The 13,397-nt window shown below is 30.8% G+C and overlaps 1 protein-coding gene across 4 annotated transcripts in view; it reads left to right on the top strand.

Moving 5' to 3' along the window:
* gpsm2l (G protein signaling modulator 2, like) overlaps positions 1-13,397 on the top strand; it is a 30,283-nt gene that overhangs the window by 10,506 nt on the left and 6,380 nt on the right. For all 4 annotated transcript variants that reach the window (XM_067371635.1, XM_067371634.1, XM_067371636.1 and 1 more), the window contains 8 exons: positions 4,855-5,076; positions 5,169-5,304; positions 6,889-7,028; positions 7,233-7,356; positions 8,836-8,951; positions 10,328-10,483; positions 10,555-10,663; positions 11,633-11,771. In XM_067371635.1, coding sequence (XP_067227736.1) covers positions 4,856-5,076; positions 5,169-5,304; positions 6,889-7,028; positions 7,233-7,356; positions 8,836-8,951; positions 10,328-10,483; positions 10,555-10,663; positions 11,633-11,771 — 1,141 coding nt within the window. In that variant the 5' untranslated portion in view covers position 4,855. The remainder of the gene's footprint in view (positions 1-4,854; positions 5,077-5,168; positions 5,305-6,888; positions 7,029-7,232; positions 7,357-8,835; positions 8,952-10,327; positions 10,484-10,554; positions 10,664-11,632; positions 11,772-13,397) is intronic.

Genomic DNA, 13,397 nt, shown 5'->3' on the forward strand with positions numbered 1-13,397 from the left:
TACTAAAACTCTTAAAGATATCTTAATATCCTTCTAGATTCTAATTGTTAATAAACTTTTCTTTTGGAATCTTCATTTTTAAGGCCCTATATATTTCAGTCCCATAGATACTGGGATCCCAGTGCGACTCCATGTTCAAAATTGTTGAATTTTATCCATTTTCAATGGTCAATAACCAAACTTTTCAAACAGCTGGTAGTTATTGTGTTTAAAGAGGAATGTCTGAAGAACAAATAATACTGAAACTAGAAATGTATCTAAATTTCAGTATTAGTAATGTTTCCCTTTATCAAAATAACTGCATACAACATGCCTCTCTAAGTGCCTAAATAAATAAATAAATGAATGTATAATTCATGAAGGGTTAAAGATATCTTAATATTTTATAGTTTTGATCCTATGAAATTTTTCTTATGGAATCTTTCTTTTTAAAGGCCCTATAAGGTTCAATCCCAGAGACATTGAGATGTTAATGTGGTAACATGTAGTTATGATAATGCGTAATTGAATTCTTGGTAATCTCAGAAGCTGTTAAAATGAACAAAATCCCTTCTTCCAAATATCCCTAAAACAGATTAAAATATAAATTCTTATAAATACACTTTTGAGAGCAAGTTAATGTGCCTCAACTTAACCATTCACAGTGGATTTTTGGTACTCAGAGAGGGATGTTCTACGCAATGGTTTTGATAGAGGGAAGCAAGATACATTTCTAGTTTCAACATTATTTATTCTTCAGACATTCCTCTTTAAATGCAATAAGTATCAGCTATGTCAAAGCAAAGGCAAGCAAACTTTGGAAAAACAATATTTATGGCACACAGACAGGTATGTTCAATACATTTCTAGTTTCAACATTATAAAAAAAAAAAAATTATATATATATATATATATATAATATAAAATCGGCTGTATGCAAAGTGACCCACATTTGGTTTTTGACCACTGAAAATGTACAATTGACCACCAATTTACTCATGGAGCCGCATTAAGTTATATATATCTCTGTGAATGAACCGTGTAGGTCCTTTAAAATTAAGATACCAAAAGAAACGTTTGTTAAAAAGCAAAATATAACATGAATATAAAAGGACAGATTCAGAAATTTGTAATACTACTTGAGTTACAGGCATGCAAACTTGAGGCAAAAACACAAGAAGTGCTTTTTGCCATTTTTTGAACTGTCACCATTGGCATTTAATGAAACGAAGACTGCTACAGTCAGTTTGCAATATTTGGTTGATTTCACATGGAATGACACTATGGTGTTCTTGGTGGGTACTAGGTTCCTTTTTTCAGCAAGTACACATCAAATGAATCAAAAGTGAAAGTGAAGATATTTTATAATGTCACACAAAAATTGTATTTCAAATAATCACTGTTCTATTACTGAAGAAACGTATTCTTTCTGGTTCCCACAAAAAAATATGAATTTGCACGACCATTTTCAACATTGATAATTGTTTCTTGAGCAGCAAATCAGCAGATTAGAATGATTTCTGAAGGATCATGTGACACTGAAGTCTGGAATAATGATGCTGAATATTCAGCTTTGCCATCACAGGAATAAATTACATTTTAAAATACATTCAAATACAAAAATTGTAATAATATTTCACAAGATTACTGTTTTTACTGTATTTTTGATCTAATAAATGCAGCCTTAGTGAGTGTATAAGAGACCTCTTTCAAAAACATTAAAAAATCTTTGTAACCCCAAACTTTTGAACATTGACTTAAAATGAATTCAATTTAAATTTTGATTTTTATTGTTTCAAAGAATATCTTTCAAAAGCATTAAAAAGTCTTACAGACCCCAGATGTATTAATTGGTATTGTATGTATTTCAGTTGTTTTTGATGACGTGGAAAGGAAGTTGAACATTTTTCTTATGTAATAGCTATGAATCATTCTGTATTTTTTTTTCTTTCATGACTGACAATGTTTCCTATGACAAGACATGTTACGTCGCTTCTTGATAGTTTCTCATTTTCATTCCCTCCAAATATTTCTGCATTTTAAACCTCAGATATGTTGTGATTGACTGATTTTGTCTCTTCACGCAGCGTTTTCACATTTGGTGAGGACGCTAAAGTGTACTTTTTTTCAGACAAAAATTGGCACCTAATGTCTACATAACATGAACACACACTCTGAAAGAACAAACAGAAGTCCTTGCATGCAAATATAACATATTTGTTTATATGGTGATACTCCAGAAGGTTTACTGGCATTCCAGTCAGTGTTCTCCTTGATTCTTGGAAGATTTTTAGTCATTCTATGACAGCATTGAACTGTACACATGAGTCATTCCTATTTTTATTGCATGTCAGCAGACAAGGTGTTTTCAAGAACTTGTGTAGACATAGTCCTAATAATGTTGGTGTTGTAATAATTCTTTCTAGATTTTTCTGCCATATCTGTGGAATGCTTTTGATTACCACAGATGATAAATGTAACCTTTCCCTTAGTGTGTATAAAAGAATGGGAAATACAACTGGACTGTTCATTAGGTTTAAAAACCTTTTAGTTGCTCTTTTCTTTCAATAGTCTCATCAAATTAAAATATTTGATTATTTCATTTAAGTTCTCTCAGAACTTCTCTTACTTAGCTTGTATCTTTATGCTCATCCTAGTAAATAGATATTTAGTTAAAAATAAACAAATAAAATATGTAGCTATGTATTTATTTATTTAATTAATTAATAAATGTGTATTAGTACTGTCAAATCGATTAATTTATAATTATTCTCATATATAACTTTTGTGTTTGATGCAATTAATTGCTTAATGCAGTTAATCGATTTTTACAGCACTAACATTTATTTTATTTATATATTCATTTATATATATATTTTTCTTTTTCATTTTTTTGACTTTTTTTTTTGTCTTTGATCTCATAAATGAAGCTCTCTACGGCTCTGTCTGAAATTGCATACTCTCATGAGTAGATACTTATTTTGTGTAAGTACGTACTTTGTGAGCCCAAAAAAAGTCTGTTCTATATAGGGCTGCACAACGATTAATCGTGATAAATCGGTTGCAAAATAAAAGTCTGTGTTACATAATATATGTGCGTGTTCTGTGTATAATAATTATGTATATATAAGTACATGCACATACATGTATCTATTTAAGAAAAAAATATTTATAAAATATTTATATGTAATATAAATTATATATAAATATGTATATTTATTTATACATGTATATATTTCTTACATTTATACATGTATGTGCATGTACTTATATATACATAATTATTATATTATTATACACAGAACACACACATATATTATGTAAACACAGACTTTTATTTTGCAAACGATTAATCTCGATTAATCGCGATTAATCGTTGTGCAGCCCTAGTTCTATATAGTATGAATGTAATCCGGATGTACTACATCTGCCATGTTTTGAGCAGGGGAAAGTTTCTTTTAAAAGTAATGCATTACAATATTGCGTTACTCTCTAAAAAAGTAACTAACTGCGTTACTTAGTTACTAGTTATTAGTTACTGAAAAGTAATGCATTACATTAATTTTGTGTTATGTTTCTCACCTGAGCTGGGTTTGCTTGTTAGTTTTTTAATAACAACAATGTTTATGCCCTTTCACACCAAAAGTGAGATAAATAAGCCTCAGGCTGAAGGAAATGCATATTTACTCTTGTACAGTAGAGGGTGCAGCTCAAACAAATCTTTCAGATTTGCTGCCATTCTGGATTAAAGAATAGGTTCAACATTCTTATTTCTAAATCTTATATTCTGAGATTTTGAGATTGCATTTCACTGTTTTTATTCATTTTGAAGAATACTGAATGTATTTGTGCAAGTGCGATGAGTAAATGCATGTTCACATTTAGTCTAGAACTACAATAACCATCATGTTCACACAGCGCACACAACATCTCTGCACTTTATTTCTCTCAACATGAGGGCAGGAGAGCTGTCGGTCAATAAATGTGAAAAAGTAACTTGCGTTACTTATTTGAAAATAACTTTTGTTGTAAATTTGAAAAAGTAATGCGTTACTTTGCGAGTTACTTAAATAAAAAAGCAAACTCAGGTTACTTGTAATGCGTTACCCTCCAACACTGATGTTGTCATTATCATGTGACCTACCAATGACAGTTGTGTCGCTTCACTGCCATTCACAAGTCCTCTCCCGTGGCCTCATGGGATAGTAAAGTGTCCATAGTATTCACACTTCAGAATCTCGCCCGAAGTACTTTTCGCCTACACTTTTATGGGTACTGTGCATTCGGACAATGCTTCTCTTGTCACATATTGTTTTTCACATACTGTATAGTAGGGAAGTTTGCTATTTCGACTGCATCCTACGTCTGAATAATACCAAAGTCCCTTTAAGACTAGTCATTTCACTCGGCGGCCATCTTTGAAATACCCCTCGGGCATCCTGGGCATCATGCAGCTCCAAAGCTGTTTGCCAAGCTTTCGATTAAATTTCATATTTGAAATCACCAATGAAATCTGACAACAACTATCTCATATTTTTTTTCCCTAACGCTCGAATCATGACAAAAAAACTGTATCTTTTTAGGCTGGACCAAGTTAATGCGCATGCGCAGACCTAAATGCGCGTCTCTTGTGCCTCATTTCTGAGGCGCGCGTCTGACTGTTTCTATAGAAACCGGAGCTTCTAACGGCCGCTGCAGTGACGCGATGACTTTACTAGTCGGCTTAGAAGGCGGGACTTATTGGGCGTTACACTTTCTCCCATTCAAAACAATACGAGTGACACGTCTTGTGTTATTCTATAGTCTTTGATTATACCTCATGAACCCATTTTTCCTAATCATGCTCTTTGCTCACCTCTCTGCTGCCCCCTGCAGGATGGAGGCCTCGTGTCTGGAACTGGCTCTGGAAGGTGAGCGTCTGTGTAAAGTGGGAGATTACCGTGCGGGTGTTTCCTTTTTCGAGTCGGCTATCCAGGTGGGCACAGAAGACCTGCAGATTTTGAGTGCCATCTACAGTCAGCTGGGAAACGCCTACTTCCACCTGCACGACTACAACAAGGCGCTGGAATACCATCGGCATGACCTGACGCTCACCAGGTCTGGATCTGAAATGTTATGTCACTGTTTTAAAGCTGGTAGGATTATATTCTTATCTAAAATAATAAGTTTTAATGTTACGACTCTTTTAGAACTATCAGAGATCAGCTAGGAGAAGCTAAAGCAAGTGGAAACCTTGGAAACACGTTGAAAGTTTTGGGACGCTATGATGAAGCAGCAGTTTGTTGCCAAAGACACTTGGATATTTCCAGGATGCTCCATGATAAGGTGAGGTGTTAAACGGAACTAAAGGCATTTTAATGCAATAGCTTAAGCCAAAATTAAGTTTCTGTCATCATTTACTCTCTTTCTGTCTTCAAAACCTGTTTAAGGTGTCTATCTTCTGTTCGAAACACACAAAATAAGATATCTTAAAACATCTACACAAATCAATGCCGTTCTGTGCTGATGTCAAACCTGACATGTCAAGGCACAATGTACATATGTGCGATGTGTATGTGAGAGTAAGATGTGACAGCCACGGTGGAAGCTATCATATGGCGTTATCAGACTGGGAACATCACATATTGAATAGTATTGACTGTTTTTATGGCACTTCTTGTCCTTTTTTGAAAATGTAAGCTCCTGGTCGCAATATGTTTGCAGAACCAAAGAAAATCTTCAGCAAAAAAGCAAAAAACAAACAAATAAAAAACAAGCCTAATTGTAAAATATGGCAAGCAGATAAAATAAAAAGCTGTTTAAATGCATTTATTGACTGATATTTATTGATGTTAGCAAGTAAATAAATACATAAAAGATTATTTATTTACTGATAATATAAAACTGACTATTCAAATATAAATAAATAAAATTGTATTAATTTAATTGCTAAAATAAACATAAAACTTACTGTTCAAATAAATATGTATTTACTTATTGTTAAAATAAAAATAAAACTGACTGTTCAATTAAATCAATAAATAGTAATCAGATTAATTTTGAAAGTGTCATAAGGACTTTTTATTTATTTATTTATTAACATTTCCATCAAAATTTGATTATATATTGTTATTTAAACTTTCAATAATATTGTGACAATTACTTTATTTTCAATTTGTTTATTTTTATTTTATTTATTTATTTGTTTTAACAAAATACAAGGGATACGAACAAAGCAACGACAAAAATATTTTTTATTATTTTATTTTATTTATCATTTATATAGTATGTTATTAACAATATACAATAATATTATGCCTATATCTTCTGCTCCAATAAAATGTTAAATTGGTCTTTTTAATTTACTAATATTTATTTAGTGATTCAAATAATAAATAACCATATAAAACATACATAAATTAAATATAATTTATTTTTTATTGCTAAAATAGAATAACCAACAAACTGTTAAAAAAATAGATATATATCTCAAATATAATAAATTAATTGTCTTTTTAACCATTTTATTTTTTAATGTCAATAAGTAAATTACATTTTAAATAAATTTTTGGAAATTGTCGCAGAATTGTCATGGCATTTTTCAGTTTTTTAAACACTTTTCAAAGTGTCTTTTTTATAAATTCTCAAGCACATTTTTTCAGATGAATGTGATATAATGTTTTGCTTATATCTCCCATGTCTAAGGTTGAGTAAATGATGACAGATTATTTTTATACCTTTTGAATGGCCAAGTTTGCCTCGGATGTTTTTGGAAGTCACATTTGTCCTGTTCTCTAAAGACACGGCTTGATCTATTTTAGCAGACCATAAACATAGTTTAAATGCAAGCTGTCGATCTGTTTTAGGTGTGTAATCAGTGCTGGTTGTGTGTGTGTTGTCTGGATGTGTGTCTGTGTGTGGTTTTGTTAGGTGGGGCAGGCTCGAGCGCTGTATAATTATGGGAATGTGTACCACGCCAAAGGGAAGAACATATGTTGGAGCGGTATGGACCCTGGAGACTTTCCCGAGGAGGCACGCATCGCTCTAAAGAAAGCAACTGAGTACTATGAGTGAGCGAGCCAGCATTCGTTGTTTTCATTCCTTTGAATGCCCAAAACTAGTGTGCAGACGACACACGTGCCAAAAAACAAAATATTTCATTTCTGAAAGAGATTTGTTTGGTCTCACGAGCAGTAATGTTTTCCAAAAGCATGCTAAACTTTTATTATTTTATCTCCCCTGCTGTATCTTATACTGTACGTCTCTGTTTGAAGAGCGAATCTGGCCATTGTGAAGGAGTTGGGGGACAGAGCGGCACAGGGCAGGACCTACGGTAACCTTGGCAACTCGCACTATTTGCTTGGAAACTTCCAGGATGCAGTTCTTGCCCACGAGCAGGTAATTCATACCGAGAGCTTCTTAATGAAGCTGTTAGTTTTACATCTAAATGTACTGGTTTCTATTAAAATGCACAAACTAAAAAATTATGGGGAAAAAATGCACAAACTATAATAAATGATGGATTAGTGTACAGAACGTTTGTATTATTGTGTGAACAATAATTAATTATAATAATATTTATATAACACTGTATTGTAATGATAATTAATAGGGGTGTGACGAGATCTCACGAGACTAAAATGTGACGAGATTTCTCGTCGAGGCGAAAAGTAGTCTCGTGATGTTGCCATGACAAAGTGTTAGGATGATTAAGAAAGAATAAGCCACCGCTACGTTTACATTACGCCTCCAATGTCATTTTGCTTTGTATTTAAATAAAAAACATTTAATCCAGTTGGATAACGGTCGCCGCTGCTCCATATTTACAGAGTTACGCACGATCGTGAAAGTGAAAGTAAACGCGAGCGCGCATTCAAACGCGATTTCAATACCCGCATTTTGAAAGCGGCTCCCTGATGAATACAGATATCTCTCAATATGAAAGCTATTTTAGGCTGGGCAGTGTAGTTGTAACCATCTCTTAACTCTGTATCAAATACAAAATTTGTCTTATTTGCACTTTGAATATTGAGACAGTGCGATTATAGTTGCACTTATAGAAATGTGTTACCATGAAAATGAATAACAGTTTTCTCTTAATCTTAAGCACAAACACAAACAATAAGGTTTCATTTGTTAACATTATTAATGCACTGTGAACTATCATGAACTAACAATGAATTACTATTTTTATTAACTAACATAAAGATTAATAAATACTGTAACAAATATATTGCTCATTGTTAGTTGATGTTGGTTAATACATTAATGTTAATAAACGAGACCTTATTGTAAAGTGTTACCATTTTTATTTATACTGTTTTTATTTCTATGATCAGTTTGTGGAAAGGAGTTCAGTTAGGAGGTCAAAAGTTGTAGAAGCTCATAAATCATGTACAGTAAGGTCTGAAGAGACTGAAATCATACAGAAGAGAAGTCAGTCAGTTGAGTTAGTGATAAAACCTTTTACAGTGCTTGAGTATTGTTGTCTTTTACTGCATATGATAATTCATACTCAGAAAGTAGAACTGAAATGACATTCATTACAAGATGATTAGTTAAAACATTTCAAATACACCTGCAGAATATTTTTTCCTAGTCATGTATTTCACAATTGAGGATTTCTTAAAAATAGTGTGTAAAAATCTTGTCTCGTCTCGTCTCGTGAACTCAATCTCGAGTCTCGTCTCGTCTCGTGAGATAACTGTCTCGTCACACCCCTAATAATTAATAATATTTATATAACACTAGTTGTAATGATAATTAAAATAAATATTACTATATATACAGTAATAAATATATTGTAGTCTGTAGATCTGTAGTGCAGAAAATATGTTTCATGATGTAAATATTAATAATGCTTTCTTCTTTTTACAGCGTCTTCTTATTGCGAAGGAGTTTGGAGACAGAGCCGCAGAGCGGAGAGCATATTGCAACCTGGGAAATGCATACGTATTCCTTGGGCAGTTTGAAGTTGCAGCTGAACATTACAAGTCAGTTTGCTAGTAGTTTATTTTATTTTATTTTATTTTAAAATTTGTTTCTACATTTTTTTTAACCATGTACAAGCAAGGAATATGAACAAAGGAACAACATTTATTTATTTATTTATTTATTTATTTATTTATTTATTTATTTATTTATTTATTTATTTATTTATTTATTTATTTATTGTTTATTTTATTTTAAAATTTGTTTCTACATTTTTTTTTTTTACCATGTACAAGCAAGGAATATGAACAAAGGAACAACATTTATTTATTTATTTATTTATTTATTTATTTATTTATATACAAGCAAGGAATACGAACAAAGGAACTTTATTAAAGGAATTGTATTTATTTATTTATTTGTTTATTTTATTTTTATTATTTTATTATTATTTTTATAAATATTTTTTTCTAAGCTATTAACAATATAGAAGCAATACATATGAACAAAGCAACAACAAAAATTATTTTATTTTATTTTATTTTATTATTTTATTTTATTTTATTTTATTTTATTTTATTTTATTTTATTTTATTTTATTTTATTTTATTTTATTTTATTTTATTTTATTTTATTTATTTCAAAGTTTAACAATATACCAGCAAGGAATACGAACAAAGGAACAAAAACATTAATTATTTTATTTTATTTTTTTAATTTTTAATTAATTAATTAATTAATTTTAATGAATTAATTTTTAATTTTTGTTTTTTTCTAAGCTATTAACAATATATAAGCAAGGAATACGAACAAATGAACAACAATAATAATTTTTTAATTTTGTTTTTATTTTATTATTTTTTTTAAATATTTGTTTCTAAGTTTTTAACAGTATACAAGCAAAGAATACGAACAAAGGAACAACAATAAATATTTTATTTTTTAATTTTATTTTTTTGTTTTTTTATATTATTTTAAATATATTATATATATATATATATATATATATATATATATATATATATATATATATATATATATATATATTATTTTTTAAATATTTGTTACTAATTTTTTTTTTTTACAATATACAAGCAAGGAATACGAAAAAAGAAACAACAACCACTATTTTATTATTTTTTTATTTTATTTTTGGGCCTTAACTTAAATTCCATTCTTATAGACGAAATATTGAAGTCAGGTTTTTTTTTCCCTTGGACGGCATAGAAAAACAAAATGCAGTTTGAAGACAATACTTATTCAGCTCAGTTCAGTTCAAGTTTTGCTCTCATCTGATAGTGTCAGCACAGTCAAATCAATAATATTATTGATTATGAAGTGTCTTTTAAACCCCAAGTAAGCAAACCAAAGGCGACAGTCATCTAAAGCATGTTCAGAGCTTATCTCGAGGTCATTTTGTTGGATGTTTGTCTCGCAGGCGGACGCTGCAGTTGGCGCGGCAGCTGAAGGACAGGGCCGTGGAAGCTCAGGCCTGCTACAGTCTGGGCAACACCTACACACTACTGCAGGACTATGAGAGAGCCATAGACTATCACCTCAAACATCTCATCATAGCGCAGGACCTCAAGGACAGGTAGGCTGTCTTTGACACTTCCTGTCTGCGCTGCTGTTTTAGACGTCTAATCCTTCTGTCACTGTGTGTAGGATTGGAGAAGGGAGGGCGTGCTGGAGTTTAGGGAACGCGTACACCGCACTGGGAAACCACGAGCAGGCCATGAGCTTCACTGAAAAACATCTGGAGATCTCGAAAGAGGTGTGTGTGTGTGTGTGTGTGTGTGTGTGGCGCTCACTGAGATAACACTAACAGACTTCCTGCCTGCACAGGAAAGCCCACGGGTGAATCTCAATGAAAAGAAAAATCAAAAGAAAGAATAATAAATTGTAAGAATGCGTTTTATTTTACATGAAGAAAATAAAGCTTACTATACTATTATAGATATTAAAGTTTAATTTTTCTGGACCACAAAACCAGTCGTAAGTCACACGGGTATATTTGTAGCATTAGTCAACTTTACATTGTGTGGGTCAAAATTATAGATTTTTCTGTTATGCTAAAAATCATTAGGATATTAAGTAAAGATCATGATCCATGAAGATATTTAGTAAATTTCCTACAGTAAATGTATCATTTGTGATTTTCTCAATTTTTTTTTTTTTTTTGCGCCCTCAGATTCCAGATTTTCAAATAGTTGTATTTCGGCCAAATATTGTCGTCATATAACAAACCATACATCAATGGAAAGCGTATTTATTCAGATTTCAGATGATGTATAAATCTCAGTTTCAAAAAATTGACCCTTATGACCAGGGTTTAGGGTAACAAATAAGTATGCTTATAGTTTTCGTTGTTTCAGTTTCAGTGTTTAGTTTTAGTTTATTTAGATTTAGTTATTTTAGTAGTTCAACTTCTAATGAAAATGAGAACTAGCTGAAAATAAGTTTTACTTTTTTTCTTAAATTTTATTTTAGTGCTATCAAATTATTCATGATAAGCTAGATTAAAAAACAAGCTAGAACAAAGAAAAAGACAAATTTTCCTTCTTAATTTTCATAAACATAATGTGAGTGCAAAGCAAAATAAAATGTCTTCTTCCTTTCTTCTGATTTTGGGGTGACTTGGACAGGCTTCATGAGATTCTCCTCATGATTGAACTGAGCGTGTGTTTTCTGGACTAGCACTTCCAGTGATGTTTTTTCCTTCCTTTATGTGTGCTCTCCTCAGATTGGAGACCGCAGTGGGGAGCTGACGGCCAGAATGAACGTATCTGATCTGCAGTTAGTTTTGGGTCTGAAGCAAAACAATTCAAACCCTAACAGCCCTTCCTTCATCGAGAGTCCGTCCGCTGACAGCAGTCTGCCTGGTAACAGCACACACAACTGTCCTCAAACATTAAAACCACAAACGGTAAATGCTATACAAGCATTCTATAAAATACAGTCATTTTTATTTTATACATTTATACATTTTTATGATACATGCAGGATGGGAGAAAAAAAAAGGATTTTTGGATAAGCACATGAAAGTAAAGCAATAAAATGTACAAACCACAAAGCAATTTAAAAAAATATATATATTCTGGGAAAAAAACCTGTTTAAGCCCTCTAAGAATATTGAATATTGAATATTATCAGTTTATGGAAGAGGATTAGGGCCAAGCAATAATAAAAAATAAAACCATCTCGAGATTAAAGTTGTTAAATTGCGAGAAAAAACTCATTACATTTCGAGAAAAGTTGAGATAAAATGTTGAGAATAAAGTCATTAAATTAGGAGAAAAAAGTCGTTAAATTATGAGAATTTAACAACATTTTTCTCATAATTTAACAAATTTGTTCTAGTAATTTAATGACTTTATTCTCAACATTTTCTGGACTTTTTTCTCGAAATGTAACAACATTTTTCTCATAATTTAATGAATTTGTTCTCGTAATTTAATTACTTTTTTCTCAACATTTTATCTCGACTTTTTTCTCGAAATTTAACGAGTTTATTCTCAACATTTTATCTCGACTTTTTTCTAGTAATTTAACGAGTTCATTCTCAACATTTTATCTCGACTTTTTTCTCGAAATATAACGATTTTTTTCTCGTAATTTAATGAGTTTATTCTCAACATTTTCTCGACTTTTTTCTCAATTTAACAACATTTTTCTCATAATTTAATGAATTTGTTCTCGTAATTTAATGACTTTATTCTCAACATTTTATCTCGACTTTTTTCTTGAAATTTAACGAGTTTATTCTCAACATTTTATCTCGACTTTTTTCTCGTAATTTAACGAGTTCATTCTCAACATTTTATCTCGACTTTTTTCTTGAAATTTAACGAGTTTTTTCTCGTAATTTAATGAGTTTATTCTCAACATTTTATTTCGACTTTTTTCTCAATTTAACAAAATTTTTCTCATAATTTAATGAATTTGTTCTCGTAATTTAATGACTTTATTCTCAACATTTTATTTCGACTTTTTTCTCGAAATTTAACGAGTTTATTCTCAACATTTTATTTAGACTTTTTTCTCGTAATTTAACGAGTTTATTCTCGTCATTTTATTTAGACTTTTTTTCTCGTAATTTAACCAGTTTATTCTCAACATTTTATCTCGACTTTTTTCTCATAAATTAACGAGTTTATTCTCAACATTTTATCTCGACTTTTTTCTCATAAATTAACGAGTTTATTCTCAACATTTTATCTCGACTTTTTTCTCGAAATTTAACGAGTTCATTCTCAACATTTTATCTCGACTTTTTTCTTGAAATTTAACGAGTTTTTTCTCGTAATTTAATGAGTTTATTCTCAACATTTTATTTCGACTTTTTTCTCGAAATTTAACGAGTTTATTCTCAACATTTTCTCGACTTTTTTCTCATAATTTAACGAGTTTATTCTCGACATTTTATTTAGACTTTTTTCTCGTAATTTAACGAGTTTATTCTCAACATTTTATCTCGACTTTTTTCTCATAAATTAACGATTTTATTC

The sequence above is a fragment of the Chanodichthys erythropterus genome, chromosome 20 (genome assembly GCF_024489055.1).
Source record: "Chanodichthys erythropterus isolate Z2021 chromosome 20, ASM2448905v1, whole genome shotgun sequence".
Taxonomy (NCBI): Eukaryota; Metazoa; Chordata; class Actinopteri; order Cypriniformes; family Xenocyprididae; genus Chanodichthys; species Chanodichthys erythropterus.